Here is a 24,021-nt window from a genome sequence, read left to right as displayed (position 1 = left end):
GTGTCCTGGGATCCTTCCGTGTCCTGGGATCCTTCCGTGTCCTGGGATCCTTCCGTGTCCTTGGGACCTGCTGTGTCCTTGGATCCTTCCGTGTCCTGGGACCTGCTGTGTCCTGGGACCTGCTGTGTCCTGGGACTTTCTGTATCCTGGGACCTGCTGTGTCCTTGGATCCTTCTGTGTCCTGGGACCTGCTGTGTCCTTGGATCCTTCTGCATCCTTGGACCCTTCTGTGTCCCTGGACCTGCTGAGTCCCAGAGGCTGCAGTGCAGCTGTGCCAGAAGGTGCACAAAGATAATTAAACATTGCACAACTCACTGGCTTAATATGGCAAATTCTCCACTACTTTCAGGTTTTTTTGCAGTGAGGGTAGGAACCTTCTAGAACCTACCACTTTTTTAACCTAGCATCATATGATGGCTGTCCCAAGGGCTAGCTTAAAATTAAAGTTTCCACTTTTCATTTGAGGAAGACATTTGCAGAACATTTGCTGCTCAGGTGTTGTCACACAGTGTGCTCAGTTCTGGCCATGGTGCCTATTTTGTAATAGCTGTTACTTGCTGCCTACTCTTGAGTTTATTAATATAAAACCATGACTGTACCACTCACAAGTGCATTAACTTTGTTCTGCTTGATAACTTCTGGTTTACTGCACATCCTTAGTCATTACAAGCAGAGGAAGACATTGTTCCTTTGTATCTTGGATTACCAGAAATTGATGCTCTGTATATTCATTATTTTTCTGCTCATGAAGGAGTTATTAATCTCCACCTGCATCTCTTGCCCTGTAGTTACAGTAATTGTAGCATGAGAAGTTTAAGGAAAGAAATATTGTTTGAATAAATGCTAATTCTGCATCAAAGGATCATTAGGCTGAATTTATCCCAATCTAGGAATCTTACCTCATTAATTTTTAGTTTTATGAAAGTTTTATGTAATTTATAAACATCGCAGAAGTAGAATTTGCCAATTATCGGACTTTTGAGTCCTAGTATTTTCTTTCTCCCTCAATACTTCATGAAGTTGATATAAAAGGGTTAAACCCCCCAACTTCTAGCAGGCTTCTTTAATTAAACTGCTAACAGAGGGCCAAGGTCCTGACCCAGCAGGAATTTTTTGATGGGTTTTAGAAGGTTCCTACCCTAACTGCAAAAAACCTGAAAGTAGTAGAGAGTTTGTCACAGTAAGCCAGTAAGCTGTTCAACATTTAATTATCTTAATTGTTTAAAAAAAACTCCAATTTATCCTGAAGTCAGAATTCCTCTAGTATTATCTACCAATTATTGTATTTCATTATGTCTTCTGCTACAATAAAGAGCTAGGACCAGGAATTTCTTCCCATGCAGCTACTTATCAAACTCTCTCTTAGACTTCTCTCAGAGAATGGATTTGACTTCTTAAGTCTCACTCTAATCAGGAAGGAGTATCCCAGTTAAACTACACTGGGGGGAAAAAATGAAGAGGATATTTCCTAATTGGAAGGCAATGATTCATTACATTCATCTTATTTCACAAACAGTATTTATTTGCTTTTGCTTTGCTGAATTTCCCTGGTCTCTCACTAGACCCTGTTCCTCAGCAGAGCTCTCAGGAGCAGCTCTGGGGACCTCCAGGGCTCCTTGGAGCAGCTCCTGGCCAGGCTGTGTGTTCCCTGGAGCACTGTCCTGGCTCACCTGGGGCTGCCAGTGCTTCTCCTGATTCCTGTCAGAGCACCAAGGGGGGATTTCTCTTCACAATAATAAAGGTGAGAAAGGCTGGGTTGAACACAAATTCTGAAACACTGAGCAGAACTGACTTTTCCTGGTCAGAAATCCTGCAGAGATGTGGGAATGAGTAACAGCTCTCTGCCTGTTCCATGCAGAGCCCAGAGAACTGACCACAGCTGGTTGCATTACGATAATCTTTTGGCTGAGGCACCAGCCCCAGAATTGGAAAACCTGAGTTCAGTTTTCTGTCTCTGCTGTAGGTTCAGATGTGACTTTGGATAAGATATTTGATTTCCCTATATTCAATCTCTGTTCTGTGGCAGATGGGAGGATATATTTCTGTCTGTCCATGTCCATCTTTCAGAGGATGGAATGCTCCCGGTATTTCAATATGAGCGTGTGGAGCATCTGGAGGTGATTGAAGCTTCCATAACTGCTGCCACGTGAGCAGTCACAGTTCTCCTCTTTTAAAAACTGAAATTCACCCTTTACCAGGTCCATGCCAACAGAAATTACAGCCAGACATTTTGTTTCCAGCAGAGATGTGTTAAAAATATATTGTCTGCTCTTTGTCTTCAATCTGAAACAGAGATTACCATTCGCTTCCTCCTCGGCTGCATGCTTAGTCTTCCCAAATCTGTCAAAATGATACAAGATCCTATTATTAAGTGTTTAAATTAAACTGTACCCTTTTGAATTATAATTTACCCAACTTACAGGGCGTTTGCACGACCGGCTCAAGCAGTGGGAAGGGGGGAGTAGGGAGGACAGGGGGAATGAACCAGGACAGGCACAAACACCTTACTTGGCCCAGCCAAAATAAACCACCCAGCCTCCAGTTTAGCCTGAACAATGGGACTCAAGCAGCCACAAAGCCCTTTCTCCTGCTTTGTTACAGGGTGCTTGAATTATTTTTTTAACACAGCATCCTTCATGTAATAATAGAATTGCTCAGCACAGTTCAGCAGTGGAGCAGAGGCTGTGACCAGAGGTGGTTGGCAGAAGGTGACAGTGACAGGGGAAATGGGAAAAAAAATAGTTGTTGCCATCACCTGACAAAGCAGATAATAAGGCTGGAATTCCTCTGAAAACACGACTGGTAGAAGCAGCAGAGCATGTAAACATTGACACAGGGCAGCAAGGCAGGATTTTGATACAGTGGACACTGTAGTTAGAGCTAGTGAAGAAATCCCTGGGGGCTTTGACTGTGGTTATTGCTTTTGTCTTACTTCATCTCTGTAGAGGTATTAGCTGCCTGTGACAGCCTGGCTCTGAGTGAAGATGGAAAGAGATTATTTAGAGACAAGAGGACAGACAAGTGGATTGTATTCCATGTTACTCACAGCAAAGACGCTCCAGGGCAAAATTAAATGAACTGAAAGTCCAGAAAAGTGCCTTCATAAAAATGATGTAAAGCTATATTTTTTTCAAATTTTCTTGTAGATGATAGGCAAAGCAAGCCAGCCCCTGCAATTGGTTGGTTTGGCTCTTTTTATCATCCATCCCATTTTCCCAGAAAAGCTTTTTTAACAGAATTGTATTTAAGTTGAATAGGAAAGGCTCTTGATTATTTCTTTGACAGTCCAGGATGTTTACAACAAAGGCTCTGCAAATAAATAGATGGATAAAACCTGGAGCTCGGTAAATGAAGAGCACTTTTGACCCAGCAGGGATAAAACACATCAGCCATGTGATGAAAGAATTACTTAACCCTGTGGCACTGTCTCTTGCAGTTCTTGGAAATTCAGACTTTAATGAGGCAAAGTAGCATTTAATGACTACTGCCATTCTCCAGAAACAAAAAGTTGCTGGAGTCACAGAGGAGTTGTTTTTATTTATTTATTTATTTCGGCCAAGATGTAGTTGAAATGTATATTTAGGACTAAAAGTATAGGCACTGTCTGGGAACATAAAATGCTGTGGGTCACAATATAACTCTGCATTTATTCTAATGCAGTGTTTCTCTGGTCACATCTGACGTGCTTTGAAGGTCAGTTTTGTGCTGATGCCTGTGTTTCATGGCTGTGTGATATCTAACTGGGCCTGTCAGACACAAGTCAGGCAGTGCCATGTTTGTGAGTTCATGTCTGCACTGTAATCCCTCCCAAAATCCAGTGGTTTGTGAAACCCAGAGGGGCCAAATGCTGTGCTGGGCCAGGGAAGGGGAAATAAGGACAGGCTTGAGCAGGAGGGATGAGGGTGCTGTATAACCAGGTTGTCCAAATGTTCTCTGAAATCTTTATCTGACAAATCCTAGTTGTTCTAACCCTTTCCATGCTAAGAAGTGCAGGGAGGCAATGGAATTTCATAAGGAGAGAGTCATCAAGAGGTGGCATGGGAAGCATCCCATCTCCTGGTTCATGAAGCTGGGATGCTGTTCTCCCTGCTCACAGTGGGTGTGGGCAAATCCCTCTCAGGTGTCAGGATGAAAGTCCTGGGATAAGAGCAAGGAAGGATGATACAAAACCACTTCTTACCTCTGGTGAGCTCTGTCCTCTCCCAAGGGCAGGGACAGAGGTGCTGCTGGTTCCCAGTGGGATCGATGGCAGCAGGGCTGTGTCTGACACGGGAGAGCAGAATAAGAGATGTCAACTAAATTTACTTGAGAATCTCTTTGCTGTAGATTTCCTTTCCCTTTGGCTTAGCACAAAGTGGTGAGTCCAAGGTGGAGAAAATGGATGTGGCTCAGAGCATGGGGCTTCTTCCCAGGAGTTTGTTTTCAAGACTGTCTGTAATAGAAGGGTTTTTAAAAATCTGCTCACAGCAGAAATTTGGTGTTTAATTTCCCAGCCCAGGAGTGAAGAGTGGTGATGAATGATTTCATTAAGGAAGCCATGAAAAAGCAAAAGGTAAATGTTAATGTCGTCTTTGTAACCAATTAATGATCTTTTTATCTATAATGGGACATTAATTTTCCAAATAATTTCTTCAAGAAAGAGTACAGATTTGGCAAAAAAATATTTTACATCTAAGTTCATCTGTTGAGAAAGGAGAACCCATTACATTAATTACATCCTCAAAAGGAGTATTTTCAGATGTTGTTGAAAACAACAAAATATTTTGCTTGATCTGAAATGAACTTTCATTCCATATCTTGAGTTGTCAAACACCTTGAAATGCCAAGCACAGTTTTGGTTCAATTTGAAACCGTATCTGTATCTCTACATATTTAACTTCTGGAAATCTCTTGCAAACAAAGAACATCCCTTATTTGCTCAGCACTTTTACAAAATGGGACACTGTCTTCCCAATAAGCCAAAGCTAATATTTACAGTGTTCAATTGTGAGGACACTTTCAGCTCTTGGGAAAAATCCTGCCAAATGTGTGTGTGTATTTTCACCTTCTTGTGCTAGATGGAATGTGTGCTAGGTAATTTAAAGAATAAAACCATGCCCAGCAAACTCTTCCATATGTCACCAGCAATAAATTTCTGTTGGTTTCATTATACAACACAACAAACAAAAAAAATTTTAGAAAATCCACCAAACAAAAGAATTTGTCAACTAAAGCAAACCTTAATCTAAATCTTTGTAAATGGGAATAACTGGTCCTGAAGAAATGAAATGGAAAGAGCCAGTACAAGGCTGTGTCTGGTGATAGACCTCACTTTAAATTTCCCTGGAGAGGCAGCAAATCTGCAAACGTGACAGCCTCCTTTGCAGTCCTAGAGTTTGGAGATCCTTCAGGGAGTTGTCCATCAAAATCACAAACGGCCTTTTTCTTTTGTGTTTTACCTAAATTGCATCCAATTACCAGCTCTTTAGGTGATATACAAAATACCTTAGTTTGTCAGTCACTTGGCAGCCTGTGATTAATGTTAATATCTGTCCATTAGTGGCAGCAACAAAGCATTTAGGCAGAGTGAATCACTAGGACATAATAGCACTTTCCTCTGTGAAAGTTCCTTTTCTCTGCTCTTTTTTCCTCTAAGGTATCCAAAAACCTTTCCAGACGTGTACTGTCTGAAAGTCAGAAAGGTGAAGTCAAAGCATGTTGTAACAGACTCACCAGAGGGGTTTTTTTCATTTTTTTCACGTTCTTCTTGCAGCTCAGGTGGCTGCCAAGGCTCCCAGTGCCTGGGCAAAAGGGCAGTGTGGGCAGAGGCATTTTTCAAACTTCAGGGACACGTCTCAGGTAGATTATTCCAGTCATTTATGGTCAATGCCCCTCCTTTGGCACTTTCCCATAGCACTGGGAGCAGAATATTAATCATGGGGTTGTCATCCGAAGTAAATAAGCATTCCCAGTGAAAGCCATTCTCACACACATCTGCTTCTTATGTTTATTAAGGATTTGGCACTTACTGTGTGAAACAGGACGTTATCTGAATTCAGTAATCATGTGTTGGTTTAGTAAGCAGGTGCTTATTCCCACCAGATGAACTTGTCCATTATAAGCAGGTGATGATTTGTGGGTTTTTTAACGTAAATTGCATGTTTAGTTTGCTGATCTGATTTAGAATGGGTGTGTGGGAAAGGATGTCTGGAATTACTGTAATGATTTGTTAGTGCTTCTGCTGGCAAACTGAGTTCTCTCTCATTGCTCACCTCTGATGTTTGATTAATTATCCTCCTAGAGATGGGTTTTCAGTATAAATTCTATCTCCAGCTCGAGTTCTGCTGTTCAGAGTGCAGGAGAGAATGCTGTAATGTAGAGTCACTGTCCTGGCTGGGTTCTGTAGGTATGAGAGATGGGTTCACACCATTCCTTGCAGCAGGATTATCTCTGCTGTACACCTAAAGCACCGAGACTTAGTGAGATTTATGGAACTATTAAGAAGGAGCTCTCAGGTACATCTCTGGGATGATAATATTCATTCTTCTGTGTTCCTACAACTGCTCCCTTGGGAAGGTCACAGAGGGGGAACAAGTTGGAATTAATGCCTTGAAAAACAAGAGTGCCCCCCACATCATCAGTGCCTGTGCAGGTCACGGCTGCCCAGCAGGAATTTAGGGAGCTTTAACAAGAGGTGGAAACTGCCACAGCTCTTGAGTTGCTTCTACTCACTTCTGCCATTTTTCCCATTTTTGCCTCGCTTTCTTTCCTGTTTTTCTTGTCAGCAGTGCCCTGGAGATTGTGATGGGGCAGGGCTGTGGAGAACTCACACCTCTCGCCTTGGGGATCTTCCTGGTGAAGGAGCATCTCTGGTGAGGCTTCTCTGCTGCCGGGGTGCTTCAGGGGCCAGTGCCTGAACAAATCAAGTCTTTTGTACCCCAGCCATGACAAATGTGCCTCATTTGATGCCTTTATCACGTGCCCTCTGAGCTCTGTGGCCATCCCCAGTACTGCTTTGTGCCTGTAACACTTGAGTCCTTGGGACTTCTTGAGTTTAAGCTGAGACACCAGATGTTTTTGTGGTCTAAAATATTAGTAATTAATCTGAGTTTGTAGTGTTCCTGCATTAGAAGAAGCTTTTACTGTAATAGCCCTTTTTTTTTTTTTGGAAAATGTTATTCTAAGTAGATCAGCATGCTAAAATTTGCATTGTAAAAGATTGGTTTGGAACAAAGCAGGATCTAATGAGCATATAGTAAATCCCTTGGCTCTGCAGCAGAGCCACAATAAGCATAATAGCTCTCACTGAATGAATCCCTTGCAGCCTAAAAGCTTTTTTCTTTAAAATGAAATAGCAACCCTGCAGGATTTAGTGTAGACAATATGCAAAGATCACTTAAGGGGCTGCTGTGGAAAGAGGAAAACAAATGAGGATGACTCCACTTAGGGTCCTTTGAAAAGACCCTTTGTGATCACTTCATTAGTCAGTCTGTTTCAATATTTTCTTGTTCAAGAATGACTTTATTCTAATTGAAGCATCAATAAATTCCACTCTTTAGTCTTCCTCCCTGTGGTCTCAGCTAAAATGTCAGGAAGCATTTTATCATTTTTCAGCGTTCTCACTGAAGGTTGAGCACACAGTAAATATTATTTAATTAGCAAAAGACTGAAAGTGTGAACTAGTGGTATTGCACGAGAAAGCTGAGAAGTCACTTTGGGGAGGAAAAAAAAGTTGGACAGCTTTTACCTGTTGAAACCAGGGGGGATTGAACCAGGTGATCTCCAGAGGTTCCTTCCATTCTGTGACTCTGTATTTCACCTGCCACATGCACTGGTGTACATGACTCTAAACTTGATGTATTATTTATTTCTCTTATTTACTTTCTGAGTTCAAAAATTTTAAATTTGAAATTTAGTGATATAAATAGAACAACACCAGGGATTTCAAGAGTGGGTGTTTTAATTCCAGGATTTGGCTTTGGTCTTGGAGGCTTTTAATTTTGCTTCTGGGTTGAAAGTCTAATTTTGGCTTTAATTTGCTGGAGGAAATAATCCCTGTTCACCAGAGATACCAAATTAAAATGAGAAAGGGTTTGAAACATAAACCAACTCTTCCCCTCAAATGCTACAAACCGTGTTCATTTGACCAGAGATCCAAAGCCCAAACCTGAACCTAAACCAGATGAATGCATAAATATCACAGTCTTTGGCTTTAGCTCTGTCTGTGTTTAAAATAGTTCATGTGATGGGATCTAATCAAATATGGTCCTCTGTACTCACCACTTTTTTTTTCTTTTTCCCACTGAGGAGATGAGTTTGTTGAAGAAAAGTTGATTTCTGAAGGAGCTGCTGCTCTGTGAACAGTGTCCATAATGACAAGGGTGGGATTGGCACCTGCTCCATTCTCTGAAGGACTGGTTGTTGTTCACACAGGACCCTGTGATCCTCAGTGGGATGAAACCAGTGCTGGGCCAGAGGCATGGGATGGCCCAGTACCAGTTCCTGGTTTTAGGTCAGGCTTTCCAAGAGGAAGCCAAAGGCTTTCAAAGCCCTTCTGCAGTATTGGCACTGCTGATGGATGGAGTGTCTCTCAGTTTGCTCAGGCAGTGATGGAGCAGCCAAAGGATTGAGGGTTGTACAATCCTGATGGATGTTGGTGGAAGCTGAGACAGCAATGACAGGGGTGGTCAATGTAGTTGTTTTGTGAGTGATGTGTTCTGGAAAGTGCCCAGTTCTGTTCTCTGGGAGTTGGTTTTCTACTCTTCAAGACACTTTTATGGAAGTGTCACGTGAACACCTCCATGTCAAGCAAGGCATCCCCTCTCTGACCTTTGGTGTTGTGGCTGATGTTCTCCTGGTGTCTGCCAGAGAGCTCCAGCCTGGTTTGGAATGCTGCCCTGCTCAGCTCAGCCAGGCTGGAGCCTCCTTTCAGCAGTGTCCAAGTGAGCACTGGTCTGTGGCAGTGACTGTGCTGGTTCTTGTGCTCCAGGGGAACCTTCTGAGCTGGCTGGTGGTTTGGTGCAGGTTGGTAAAGCACAGCCTGGCAAAAGAGGTGTTTTCCTAAGAACTGAAGTGTTGCAGGAGCTCAGCTGCAGATTTTCTGATGTGAGCTTAGTGCACATAAGACTTTATCCCTTGCTGAGATGTGAATTTAGAGGGAGATTTTCTCTATGGTCTGTTGGGATAAATGAGGAGAAACGACCCAAACCAATCACAAGGAGGGCAAGTAAGGAACAATAATGAGAGGCTGGTCTTCAATGCTGTTTCATGTATCCCATATAAATTGTATTTTTGCAAGGCCAGTTTGTTGAGTTTTAACAGTTACAGTCCAAACACTGTCTGTGCTGACAGATTTACAGAAGTGACTGACAGCGATTCTGTTGATTTGGGGAAAAGTTGAGTAAATCTGTAAGAAAGCAGAAAATTATTCTCATCAAATGCATTCTTAAAGAATATGTTATGGGAAGCATCTGCCTGGGACAATTACCAAACTAAATTAAGATACCAAATTGCCTTTACTTTGTACAGGAAAAATGATTTGTAGCTGCAAAAACCAACATCTCTGGTACTAGACCAGAAGAAGAGATCTGCAGCCTCCTTCAGACTTGAGGAGAATTCAGAGAAAGTAGAGTTATTATCTCTAGTCTATGAAATTTAAGGGTTTGCCTCAAAGCAGTCTCTTTTCTATGCCTGTCATTTATGTGAGAGGAGCTGTTAACGTCTCCTGGAGCATTTTGAGGTGCCAACATTCATTAATTTGCTACGAAAAACAAGCCTTTGAAAATTAAAAGCTTGCCCTTAGGCTGTCCCTTCTCCCTGTTGCCATTCCTCAGTGCTTCCTCCCCTGTCAGGCCCTAATGCCATCCCTGAGCAATGATGTCAGAGAGACTGAAGGTGGATAAACAGTGCTGATCTGCACCTGAGGCCCGTGGTACAGAACATCCCAGTGGTTGCCAGACATGTGCCCCTGAGGTTGCCTCCTTTGTTAGTACCTGTAATGGGTTTTGCAACTTCCATCCCCCTGCCCCTCATCAAGACATTTCAGAGAGTATGGAATTTTCCTTGTAGAAGGGAGATCTGCTTCACACATCAAATCATGAGCTTCTTCCCTAGACATGCTTTTTTTCAAAGTTGCATTATCCTTTGTAAAAGTTGCACAAAATATGGGTTTATGGAGATCGGGTTAGTGGTAAAAGCATATGGGACATTTTTAATATCATTTTAAATCCTATCTCCTCCCTTGCATAGCAACTGCCCTATTAATTTATCAGACCTAGTTCTTTACACACAGAGTTTATCTTAACAGCAAGATAGCAGTTGCTGGAGTGTGAGTTTCTCTAGAACATGTTTCAATTTCTTCGTGCTTATCTGTTTTCTTCTGTAGGAGGGTTAACAGAAGTGTTTTATCTTCTTGCTGTTGTCACATCTGAGATCTTAACTGGCTCGTGGTTCTGTGTAACCTCTAAGAAATATGTGAAGGACAGCCTCTAAATTTGCTTCTGAAGAGCCACTAGAGAAATTTAAAACACGCATCGGTTGAGTGTCTCATTGCAGGAACATTTATCATTACACTGCCTTTGTTTTCTGAAAGCAGTTCTTCTGTAAATATCAGAAAACCCCAAGGGAACACAGCTAAGAGGTCAAACTCCAATCAGTTCTAACAAATTTTGAAAGCTAATCAAATACCTATGAAAAAATTGTTTTGCTTTCCTATACAGAAAAAGTGCCATTTTGAGTCTGCCATGAAACCTCACCTTAGGTGACTGTGCAGGATCTAACAGCACTCCCCTGAACACTCCTGTCACAGTTCTGGGAAAAACAGCAAGCTTCCAAGTGTTCATCGTTGGGGCAACTGAAATATTGATAAAAATAGTAATCGTAAAGCAACCAAACATATACTAAAGACTTGTATGGCTCCAGCTACTCTGTCCTCCATATCTCTGCTTCTCTCCTCAAATTAAGTTCTTGCTGTTTGAGCCAGGAAAAAAACATTAGGAGAGCCCCAAGTGAAATTCAGGCCTCTGAGATGATTAGTCCTCAAACACTGCTGTGTGTTCCCAGGCTCACAGGGCAGCAGGAGCAGGGGGAGGTATTGACACACCTGGGATAAGAAGACCCGCTTAGGAACAGAATTAGCTTTTATGTGTGAGATTTTATTCACACTCCCTTTACATCTGCTGTGAGCAGATTATCTGCAAACTGCTTTTAGCAGGAGTTGAGAGCAAAAAGGAAGGATTGTCACAGGGACAGTGTCAGGATCAGTCAACCCAGGACCCTTTTGGGTGCTGTAATTTGAAAGCATTGGTCAGAAGTTTATCCTGAAACCTTTGACAAAACAAAGATCTGTGGATCTTGAAATGTGATTTTCTTCCTTTTTTCAACTCTTTTTTTTGGCAGCTGAAAGTCTCTCTGATGTAAGCTGGTTTGTCCCAGCATGGAAAGATTATTGCTCTATAAGTGCACCATTAAATAGCACAGGCTATTTTGAGAAATGAGAGTTGGGACTTTTTTAAACCATAATTATGGCTGCCTTTAAAGATGGTGATAAAAATGTAGTTGATGAACAAAACAAGACCATGTGATTAATTTCTCGATATGATGTGTTTGATTATGACAGCTCCCCAGTCTTTAATAGCTTCCTATGTGAAGTGAAAAACAGAGAGAGCACTTTATCTAGCACAGCTGATTAAATATGACTCCCTAGGCAGCTCTGAGAATACGTAGAAGCAAGAATATCCATAAAACTCCATTAGAAAACAAGAAAATGTCAGGCTATAAATTACTTTGAAAAATCAGTTTTCAGTGAGCTACGTGAATTGTCCTTATCAGAAATGCAAGAACCCTAAATGTGCTATATTCATGCTAATTTTTTTTTTTTCAATCTAGTGTGGGCACTAGAAGAGTTGCCACATCCATTAAGGGCTGGAGGATAACTACAGAGCTCCCATGTTTCAGATGGGAAAGGGTTTTACTGTAATTTTTTCAAATGTGCTGTGAAGAATCCCTTCTGATTTAGACCTTGTTGGTTCATGGCTGACTGGAGAGAGAAGCTGAAACTACACCATCATCTTCCTATGCACAGTTTGAATGCTAAGAGCTCTCTTTCTGTTTGACTTCCTCACAGTAGGAATTTTACTGTACCTGCTGTAGAGGTGAATTTTATTTTACACTGGGATGTCAAAGGGGCTGAAAAGGCCTCAGTGGTGCTTTCTGTTGTGAATTTACTACCTGGGTTGCACGTGCTGCTGCCCCTCAGGTGTTGCAGCTTTTGTCAGAAATTACTTAGGCTTCTTTCACCTTGAGGAACCACAATTTAATCCTCGTGTCAGATCCCATCATCTGCATGGTCTGTCACAGTGATTTAAGGCGTTTTTATCTCCAGGCCACATGCATTCTGAGAGGGCCTGGGAGCCCACTGGACCCCTTAAAGTTTGATGGGCAGGTTTTTGAGGCTCTTCAAGCTGACAAATCAAACCAAAAATACTTGTGTTGAACAGGCAAAATTTCTAAATGAGAGCAAATACCTGGTTTTTATGTTGTCAGAAGGATTGTGTTGTTTTATTTTTACAGCAAAGGTTTGGGTTTTCAGTTTAATCTGACCTTTCAGCTTGAAATATATTAAAGTTTTTAACATCAAGCTGATCTTCTGAAACTCATCAGTAACTCAGTTTCAGAAAAACATTTGGAGGGGATACAGATAGAGGTGATAAAGACCACGTGTTTCAACTAGTGAAAACTTTTTAAATTGATGTTCTTCTTGAGAATTTAGGTCAACAAAATTTCTGAAACATGTGGAAATTCTTTCATAATAGAAAAATCTTTTCCAGTCCTGCCGTGGGTGTGTGTGGGTAGTCTGGAAGACATCCATCTCTGGTAGGCTTTGCCTTGAAAACTGAAGAAAACTCGAGATCTCTGACTTTTAAGAATTCTCACACTGGGATATCACAAATGAGGGATATCTGAGCTGCTTTAAAAAAACTCCTCCATCTCTTCTGCTGCCTTCGCTCGGAAGAGAAAGTTTGAAATCTGGAAGGCTACTTCTGTGAAGTGCTGCTCAGGTGGAGTTCAGCACTGCTTTATAAAACATCAGAGTCCAGTTCTGGCACCAGGGTTTTGTTTCAGGATGTGCTGAACGGCCACTGCAGCAATGCCAGGTGACACACTCAGCTGGGTGGAGCAGAAATAAGGGGCCCTGCTGCCACGGGGGTGTTTTGAAGCTGGTCTTTTCCATTTTCTTGCTGCTGGAAGATGCAGACTGTGGTTGTTCCTTTCAGCAAACAACCACTGAAATGTCCTCAAGCTCCTGGAAACAGATAAAGCACAAAACTGCTACGACACCCTGGCAGGTTGTACAGTGACATCTCCAGAGAGCTTGCTGACTGTGAAAACTGGGCTCAAAGCCTCAGATTGTTGAAAATTTAATTTTGATTTTCTATAGTATTAGAGAAGCTGGATCTCCATTGGAGTTGCTGTGGAATCTATAAACTTGCAGTGTTTGGAGCAATGGGTGGAACTGGTGTGCCCATTAAGAGGCTGTGAAGTTGTCAGCAAAGGGTGTTTCTTTGGAAGCAAATCCCCCACACACCCAAGTGTCTTTCCTACCATTACCAGTTCTTGGATACCTCATCTCTCCAGCTGCTTAAATCAAAGGTGTATTTGATGGAAAAAAATAGTTGTAACAGAGTCTGAGACTTTTCTTTTTCTCTCTCACTGAGCACTGAGCTGTTTAAACTGCAAAATTCACAGCAAGGGACAAAGTTCTTAAGGATCATGATCTTTACTTCCAGTCTGAGTTTTCAAAGTTAAAACTGTCTCCTCAGCTTTGCTTTCATACTGATGCCATTTTTATTTTTACCTTCTGATTTCACTTTTCCTGAGATCATCTGCACCAAATTAAGTAACCCTGTGCAGTCACTTCAATGTACAAAATAATGTGATGCCCAATTTACAGGGCCACAAGTCCATGGAGAGGGAAGAGCCCTCCCTGGAATCAGTGAGAGCCTCTTGGGAGCTGCAGCTGCCCTTGTGCAAATGGCTCACCTGAAGATTAAATCCCAGGATGCTTCTGAGCTCTGACATTCACTCTGCAGGTCATGATTATATTGGAAAGGAGATCTCACCTGCAGAGCTGGAGACCACGTCAGCAATGTTCTCTCTTTATATATATTGCCAAGAGTTGGGAATTGATTAGCCCAGCAGTCCAGCCAGCTCTACATCCTGCTCAACGGTGACCAGGCTTGTTTAAAACTCTTTTTAAGTTTAATTTTTTTTTTTAAGTCCCATTAAAGGTGGTATTTTTGACCTTCAGCAAAAAGTACTTGTGGGAAAGTGCGTTTCCTTGGAGAATTTGTTCTTGTTTGTGGAGAGTTAAATCATGGCACTTCATTAGCCTTTCTAAATAATGTACCCAACCTGTGTTCAGAGAGCTTTGCTGATGCACAGTTTGGGTCATGGCAGACAAGACATGGTCTCATCTCAGATTTTGACAGAATATGATGTCTGGTTGACTGCTGAATAAATAAACACTTTCCTGTAGGACAGGCATATCTCAGACGTACAGGAACAGCTAATAATTAGTGTCAGTAAATCATTGTAGTGCAAACCACAAACATTATCATTCAGTTTGTAATTTACTCCTGATGTGGGTACTTGTTCTTCTCAATACTTAATACGTCTGTTTATAGAAAAGTTGATTGAGATAATTAGCAGTAAAAACGCTAAGGTAACGCGGCTGTGGTAACATTTAAATTGCTATCAATTTTGTTTATAGCAGCCTAAAGAGCAATGCTGAAATTAGAAATTAGCTACAATTAGCAGATAAATTGAGTGTCTCTTGGAATTACTTGATCATGTCTTAAAACTCTGCACGGAGTGCTGGTGCTCAGGGAGGCAGAGCCGAGTCCCTGGGCTGCAGCAGCACCGAGTCAGGCAGCACAAACTGCACTTTGCTTTGCTGGGATGATCCACCTGGCCTTCCACGGAGCCTGGGCTGTTGCCCCACAATATATCTGATGAGTGTGTGCTGTGAAGCCCAACAAAAAAAATATACTGTGAGAGATTTGCCTCTCCATGGGGGAAGAGAAGGCGGAGTGTGCTTTTCACTGATGTGCACCCTCGTGGGGAGCAGCTCAGAGAGGCTGTGACACCTCCAACCTCCTCAGGAAATGAGCCCTGAAACACACATTTAGTGTTGGCAGCTCCGTATGAGAGGAATAGCTTGGGCTGGAAATGTGGTGTTGTCCCAGAAGTCACTGATATGGAAGTCAGTTTTCTTGGATTGCCTGAAGTGTGTGGATTTGAAGGGCCTTGGGCATCACTTTATGCTCGCAGTTAGAAATAATTTGCTTCCCCCAGTAAGGCACTTTAAGGATTCTGCTTGATAAATGCTTTATAGAGGCATGTAATTATTTTCTGGCATAATTTCATAGTTTGATGTGGAAAAAGAAATGTGTCATCTGCTACTGTTAAAGTTGGTCATTAAATACAGTTTTGAGGATGAGGAGAGGAGGAAAATCAACCAGGTTCAGGATCAACCAGTGGGCAGTGGACAGGAGCACACAGGCAGTGGTTTTCTGCATCATGAATGTCTTTCAGTTCTGTGTCCAGCAGGGAGAAGGTGCTGCTGAACCTCCCATCCTCCTCATTCAAACACAAACCTTGAGCATTTATCTAAATCTCACATGATGGCTCTTAACTCCTGGGATCTTGCCCGGTTTTGGATGCACGTTTGATTGTACTACTGAAACTCTTCCATTTAGTGTAAATTTAAGCAATTATTGGGCTGGAAAGGGAGAAGACTCTTCACTCTGTACTTAGCTATGTGCTGAAAGGGTGTGGGGATACAGTCATATCTGTGCTCCACTGAACAGCAAATAATCTTTATGAAGTGAAACAGGAGACCTTGTCTGGCCTGAAAAGAAATGACCCATAGTTGTTGAGTAGCATTTATCTGGGATGTGGAGAAATGGTGGCATGGTGATGTACACCTGATGATACCTGACTGTCTGACTCCTTGCCCCATCCAGTTCTCTTTCTCTGGGATTGGAAATCCCATCTTTATCCTGGGAAACATCCCCCACTGATGTTAAAAGTTACATCTTCCCAGAAAAAGCCAAGTCATCTGGGTTAAATTTTTCTTCTAAGGAAAGAAAACTTGAAAAGGAAATTTCTTCTAAGGAAGAAAAATTTCCTTCCTTCCTTCCCCCTCTTCAGCAGATGTTGCCTCTTTAAAGAGCAAAATGAGGCTGAAGGGCAGGGGAGGGAGGTGACAGCACAGATCCATGCTGAGTGCTGAGCACCAAGCTCCAGGCTGCCTTTTTTGTTGTGTTTTCCCCAAAGCCAGGTGTCTGTTTTCCCTGTGGATTTCATCTGTGGAGAATTTATCACTGATAAATAACTGTTTGCGTTGAATTTACAGATGAGCTAAACCGTTTTCTCTAATGTTGTTGCAGTTTAGTACCTTTTCCTTTTCAGGTTTGTATGAGCACTGTCATTTGAAGGAAATAAATCTGTCACTCAGATAATATATTTGCCCTTGGCACCAGGATATATAAATAAGAGTTACAAGGTCATTAGCCATATCAAGAGAAAGAAAAATGTGCTGTGCATTAAATAACTGACTTCCAGGCTGGGTTGGGCAAACACCAGTATGCTAAAGTGTACTGCTCATTTCCCCTTCTGATCATGAAAATCAATTAACTCCTTTCTTTTTTTGTAGCCCTTCCCCTTTGCACTGGAAACCCTCAGCACATGTCAGTACAAATTTATGAGCAGTGTGTTTTTCAATGTACTCCATTTGTCAGATGTAAATTCCAGTGGCCAGTGATTTACTACAGAGCTGTTGGGAAAACAGCAAGTAAATATTGCCTAACAAAGTATTAAGAAAAAAAAGAAAAAAGCCAAACCAGAGGAGATTTTATCTTCCCAAGCAGTTTATCTTTGTCCTTGAGAAGGCAGGTGAGGTGGAGAACTGCCCCAGTATAGTTCTGGAATACATTTTGTATTGAAATGTGCTTTTATTCACAGTAAAAGGCAACCTTGGAAAGCAATGAATTATATATCTTTTATTTATTTCAGCTAGACTGTACTACTAGGTGCAGACCTGAGGGAACTGAAGTGCATAAGCTTCACTCACCCTGCATCACTCCAAATCTCACTGATGCAAAGAGACAAGTGCTCGTTATTCCTCACTTCAGACAGTAAATAATCAACAGGGAAAAAATTGCACAGTCTGGGTGCAGTGGTGTCTGGGAAGGCTGGGTGATACAGTCTCCTGTGCAGCCCCTTTTATCCACCTTCATCGACTCAGGGTAGAGAGAGAAGATGATGAGAGGGCTGGAGCACCTCTCCTGTGGAGACAAGCTGAGGCAGCTGGGGATGTTCAGTCTGGAGAAGAGAAGGCTCCAGGGAGACCTTAGAGCCCCTCCCAGTGCACCATTCGTGTGCCAAACACAGACAGACGATAGAGCTGATTTTTGTTGAAGTTTCAGTAACAAGCACCAGGTTAAAATAGCCCCTGTGATAGAGGTTCCCACCTTATAACTCATCCTCTGCCTGATGGTTCCAAGAGCAAAGATACTATGGAAGGGACTTGGCTATTTATGGCTTCTAAACTTATGTGCCTAATGCAGGCATCTGCATTCACCTTGGCCTCATCTCTAGGCAGTGTGCACCCCCAAAGCAGGGAAATTTGGGATCATTTTGAATCATTCAACAGCCCCCATCTTCAACCAGCAAACACACCACACGCGGCGTCCGAAAAGAAACAGTTCTGTTGCCTTTAAAGGGGGGGAAAAAATAAACTCCTGTGGTTGTTTTCTGTCCCTGTGGCAGGTGTGGCAGTGCGGGGGGAGCATGGAGGTGCTGCCCTGCTCTCGTGTGGCTCACATCGAGCGCACCAAGAAACCCTACAACAACGACATCGACTACTATGCAAAGCGCAACGCCCTGCGCGCCGCCGAGGTCTGGATGGACGACTTCAAGTCGCACGTTTACATGGCCTGGAACATCCCCATGGCAGTAAGTACAGGGCACACTCTCTCCTGAACACAGGCAGCAAGGTGGATGGCTGTTCCTAGTTAGCTCTTGGAGGTGAAGGGCGTTGGTACAGCCGGAGAAGCAGGCTGAGCTCGGGGAAGGAGTGATGTCAGCTGCTGTGTGCTCAGCACGGAGAGTTCTGCCATATAAACTCACCTCCTTGGTGTAGGTTTGGTTGTGTGCTCAGCACGGAGAGTTCTGCCATATAAACTCACCTCCTCAGTCTAGGTTTGGTTGTGTGCTCAGCACGTGTAGTTCTGCCATATAAACTCACCTCCTCGGTGTAGGTTTGGTTGTGTGCTCAGCACAGGTTGTTGTGTGCAGCGACACAGATTTATAATTTAACTAGAGCAAAATGTTTTCAGGTTTATGTGCTTCCTCAGAAGTCGTTAATTTGGGGTGCCATTAAACTCTGAGGTGTTCATATGCTACAGTGGTGGGGACTGCAGAAATGTCCATAAATAAATACCATCATTCATCCTGAGACTCAGTAGACCTCACCAGCATAAAATACAAAGTATGCAATAAAAGAATCACATATTAACTGGCTTTATTGTCCGCAGTCTGAGAGGTGCCATGTGAACACGTTCTGTTCCTCACTGCACACATGAATTGTAGGTGCCATGTGGGGCCCTCTAGGAATCCGTGTAATATAAATATTAGATAAAGTGTAGGTTCAGTTTATCACTTTATTCTGTAAGTCTATCACGTGCTGCATCTCCACTGAGCGTAGTTCTTGGAGAGAAGGGTTGTTGTGTTATATCCCAGGCAGGTGGGAACTGACTGTTCCTCTATTCCTTAATGGTGTTTGGATCCAGATGATTCACGTGAAGGGGCACAGGGGAGCTGAGGGGAAGCATCCACTGGTCTGTAGATGATGATGGTGTCATTAGCCCTTATATCAGGGGTTTGTCCAGATCTGATTGAAGCAAATGGAAACAGGAGTGTTCCTATCAGAACAGGAAAATACACAAATCCAGCAGTGTCTTTGGGAGTATTCAGTTATGACCTGGGCTTCATCGAAGTCATGGGAGTCTTGTTAAACACTTCATTGGATTTAGTCTATGTCCTAAATATCTATTTGTGCTTTAGTGCCTAGGAAATATGTGAAACCCCATTTTTGTTCATTCCTGTTGTAGCTTTTAAAATATGTATCTAAACCAGCAATATTTCCTCTTCTCCATGTGATGTGTGAATATGTCAGATGTTCTCACACATCTGAATTTCACGTTCTGCTGTTCAGTATTGGACACTGTGCAAGGTCTCTGAGATGTGTTTTTGGTGACTTCTTTTGGCATGAGAGGTAATTGCAGAGAATTATTTTGCCTTAACAAAAGGCAATACTGCATAACTTTTGCCACACAAGATTTCTGTGACAGTAGGAGGAAGACAAAACAGTGTCCATCTAAGTTTTTAGGGGCATTTTGGCCCTGTCTGCATCCACTTGCTGAAATGGTTAGTTTTCAAATAGGAGATGAAAAAGTAACCTCAGAAAATTTGCTTGCTTGATGACACCTGCAAATGAATTCCAAGAAACGATGATATTTAAATAAGCATTTACACCAAAATATGATTTCCTTTAATCTCCCTGAGATTACTTATTGATGTAGTTTTATGCACTGAGCCATACAGCAGAGCTTTGAAAAAAACCCAGGCACATCTACAATAAAAGTCATAAAATCAGGAGCAGTACTAAGCATTAAAATTTTCTTTCCATAAAATAAATTGATTGATTGATAAAATGTGCATCATAAAAATAACCCTATTAGCTCTCTTAGGAGAAGGAAGCTAGTGTTAGTTATTCCACTGTAGTATTCAATCCAGATGGCTCAGAAGTCCTGTGCTGGTATAAGCCATTACAAAAACCTTCTGCAGGAGAACTGGAAATCTTGGTAGCTGGTTGAAAAGAATATCTGTAGACACCTCATTTTTGTGCCATTGCTCTGTACCTGCACATGACTGCAGCTGGCACAGAGGGTGAGCACAGCATTTTCACAGCTGCTCAATTTGCTGCTCTCATGCCCTGTAAAAACAGAACTGCAAAAAGGGCATTTTATTGCCTTATTTAAGAATAGGGCAGAAAGGAGGCAAGTGAAAATATGTGGTTTTTTCCCATATCACAAAACCGAGCTAAATTAACTCTTTTATAACTCCCACCACCTATGTCACAAATCACTCCCTTACCAGTTATTGAGAATCTGTGCATAATGTGTACCCAGATTAGCAGATGGTCTGGGCCACATCTGCAAGGTCATGTTCCTATAACCTTCAGCAGCAGGTCAGCATAGCTTTATTTTACTTAACCACATATTTCGGCATCCCCCTGCTTATGATCTGTTCCTCAACAATTTTAGTGATAAAGGAACCTTACCTGGAATGATTTATTGCCCCGAGTGCCTCAGAGGATTGCTCCCCTTCCACATAGCCTGAAGTAGCACGTAAATTAACATCCATTTGAATGGATGCTGCACTGAGAGCTCATGACAGAGTGTGCATCAGCAAGCAGCAGTGAGCACAGCAAACTCTTTGTGTGGCAAATAGAAAAACCTGTTCAGCATTACACTTGTATTCTCTCCTGAAAACCAGGCATCTGCTGGGGGTTTCAATAAACGCTGAGCTAAGATTTGCTGCTGTCTCGTGACCCTGCGTTAGGTACAATCTACAGAAATCCTCCTGGAGGAAAAGTGCAAGGCACTTCAGACAGATTCCATGCAAAACTCCCCCAGTTTCAGTCCATTTGATTAATATAGTGTTGGAAAAGATTATTAGATGAGGTAACCCTTACTGTCTTACTGTTGAACTGTGATGATTTATAACACTTTAAATCAACAGGCTCTAAGTCAGCACCTGCCGTCTTTAAATGGCTGAGTTTGGTCATAGTGACTTGAGTCTTCCAACCCCTGCTTTTCATGGGGTTGTATTTAAACATGAATTAAATTCTGAAGTAGAATAATAAAGAAGGTTTTGAGTTTAGCTGTGTTTTATGGCTCAAGTCTGCAAATGAGCTCCAGTTCCAGTAAAAACTGAATGCTGATCTGTACGAATGCTTAGTGGAACTTAATGACTTCTTGAGCAGCTTTGCTTTGAAGTTTTAACAGGTCTGTTCTGATGTCATTTGCCTTAGTGAATACCCAAAGCTCTTACTAGAGTAAACCATGACCAAGCTGCCATATTTTAGATCAGAATTACTCCTAAATTCCAAACAAATCTGAAACCAAAGGCTTCAGGATTGATTGCAAACATTTAGAATTGCTGTAAGTAACAACATTCTTATTATATTCTTGTTGTTTTGATTTATGTTTGGTTTTTTGCCTGTTCTTTATCCTTCTTTTTCTACTGGCTTTCATTAATATTTATTGTCTACACTCAAAGGCAGCTGTTTGATGAGCTGCTACTCACAAAAGAGAAAGAAGAGAGGGAAACTACAGCTTGGTGTACAAAATGAACTCCAGTTTGGTTTCAGTGAAGAAAGCAACCATAAAGTCAGCGCAGTGAGATTTCTTTGTTCATTTTCTGCTTTGCAGAACCCTGGAGTTGACTTTGGAGACGTTTCTGAAAGAATTGCTCTGCGACAGCGACTGCAGTGCCGGAGCTTTAAGTGGTACTTGGAGAACGTGTACCCTGAAATGAGGGTTTACAATAACACAGTCACCTATGGAGAGGTACTGTATGTCTTTGAAAACACCTCATGGCTGCACTTGAGAAGTCCTTTCATTTTAGTGGTATCAGGATGTACAGAGCACAGTCAGCACAGTAGTAGCAACAAAAAATACCCTCCCCTGCTTTTAATCAACACTAAGAAGTGTGGCTTTGAGAAGCCCCTTCCCTCTCACTGGAGCACATCAGGTGAAATCCTTGTCACTAACAGAGATATGCAAACTCTTTCATTTTAAAATAGAGCAGCTCTGAGAACATAAATTTGAGGTAATCATCTTCCCAAACAGGCTGCCACAGACATCATCAAGAAAACATCAGCAGTCAAGAGAGCTAAAATAATTATAGTTGATGAACTATGAGAAGAGTTGAGTTTGCTGAGTTGTTTTTAGGAAAAGAACAACCCCTTCTTTGAGTTTTGCTGAACTATTTGAAGGATTACATTGATTTTGTTAATTCATTTTCGCAATTCTTCTTTTATCCTGTTCAGGATAAAAAGAAACATATCCTTGTTCAGACTACGAGGTGAGGATACCATTTGGCAGGTCTGTATCTCCTCATCAAAAAAAGTCAGTAGAGGAAAACCAGTTTTGCTGCCTCGTGCTCAAATTCTATATTTTGTGTACTTTCATTTTCACTTGTGTACCAGTATCGAGTAATACCTTGGAACACCAACTCAAAGGCAGCTGAATGGGGAGGTTACTCAACCCTGATAAACTGCTGGATCCAAACATGTTAGAAATTGGACATTTTGGTTCATCTCAGCTCTCTGGGTCTTTTCTTTCTCTTCTGTGAACCAGTGAAATCTCCCATATTTGCTTGCCCCCAGCCTTTAAAGAGGTCAGATGTGCCTTCTGTGACTTCAAATCTGTTTCACACGCCTGTAATAGAAGGACTTGCTGTCATTTATGATGGTGAACTGGGGTGAAGTTCTAGGAGCTCTCCTGCTGCATCGTGTTTTTAAGATTTTAACTGTCTCCTTGAACTGCATTTAAATCCACAGGCAGTATATTTTCCCACAAGACAACTGAGTGGACACTTTTCCTTTCTGTTCCTTTTGATTGACTTCATGTAAAAATACGCCAGGCACTCGAGATATTGATACAAAGTGCAAATTTTATTGCAGAATATCACTTTGCATCCTGATATAACCATCCCCATCGGTAACTGAGAAAAGACATTTAGTAAACTCAACAGGAGCTGTTGGTATCTGTCAGCTCTGAGAAAGCTGTTAACTGAGAAGAGCATTGGCAGAACTGCCAATGTTGTGTCAATTATAGCAGACACTGAGCAAGCTGGGCCCTGAAATGAAGTTTGTTTCTCCTGAGCGGTTACACAGAAGGTTCTTGAGTCAAACAGAAAGCTCAGTGATGCAGATATCTAAATTCATTAACATTTTTAATAAAATGCAGCCACACAAGCTATTTAGCTGGTATAAACTGGCATAGGTCCCTTTCAGTCTTACATGCCCAGAATGAAAATACTTAAGGCTTCATCCTAAATGGCATTAGGCTTGTTATTAAATACTTTCTCCTCTGGTTATTTTCCTGGAGGAAAAGATGCCTGGATTTTAGTGAGTTTAAAGGAAAATAGATGTATCGAGCAGATGTGAAACAGATTGAAACAGTAGTAAAAATATATTTCCTAGTGACTCAATTCACATTTTTAAAGCCATGTCATAAAGCTGTCTTCATCTTCTTTAGCCTTTATAGTGCCTGAGTCATAAAATAAACCTCCTGAAATTTAGTTGTTGGTGATCCCCCTTATCCAATTGGATTCCCTGTTCTGCTTGTACACACTGTGATATAAAGGATTATTTACAGATTTTTTTCTGACACCTTGTGCAGCAGCTGTTTCTATATTATGGGGGTGGCCAGAGAGATACTTCACAGTCTAAACCAAAACTGACCTGTTGACTCTACCAAAGTGTCTGTCTAAATAACTTCTTGTTTATGATACCTGTAAAATTTTTCTATGTCCAAAATATGTGTGTATTACTTCTAGTCTCAAGAGAAAGGCCTGAGTTTTCACAAGAGCTCCATCCCAGTTTTTTATAGACTTGTAAATTCTCCTTTTCTGGGAAGACACAGGAATTTTTTACTTCACTGGATCCCTGAGCCTGTACCCTTCCGTGCAATGTGCTTTATGTCACTCCTGTACATAACAATGTACAATATTCTCAGTTCAAATAAAATTTTTTTCACATGATTTTTTAGTTTTATATAAGGAATAGGAAGAAACAAAAACTGAGTAGTTCCTATGCTGTTTGTTAAGTCACATACTCAACACAACAGGGTCAAAATTTATGTTTACACAGGAGTAATTTGGAGCAAAAATTGGCCTGGGTCAGAG

General features: G+C 41.7%; 1 protein-coding gene across 2 annotated transcripts in view; it reads left to right on the top strand.

The window, feature by feature from the left end:
- GALNT9 (polypeptide N-acetylgalactosaminyltransferase 9) overlaps positions 1-24,021 on the top strand; it is a 135,447-nt gene that overhangs the window by 97,874 nt on the left and 13,552 nt on the right. For both annotated transcript variants that reach the window (XM_027689568.1, XM_027689569.1), the window contains 2 exons: positions 17,812-17,997; positions 21,540-21,677. In XM_027689568.1, coding sequence (XP_027545369.1) covers positions 17,812-17,997; positions 21,540-21,677 — 324 coding nt within the window. The remainder of the gene's footprint in view (positions 1-17,811; positions 17,998-21,539; positions 21,678-24,021) is intronic.

This window comes from Neopelma chrysocephalum, unplaced genomic scaffold (genome assembly GCF_003984885.1).
Source record: "Neopelma chrysocephalum unplaced genomic scaffold, ASM398488v2 Primary Assembly neopelma1_77, whole genome shotgun sequence".
Taxonomy (NCBI): domain Eukaryota; kingdom Metazoa; phylum Chordata; class Aves; order Passeriformes; family Pipridae; genus Neopelma; species Neopelma chrysocephalum.
Note: the sequence above shows the minus strand (reverse complement) of the source record. Positions and strands in the feature narration are given on the sequence as shown.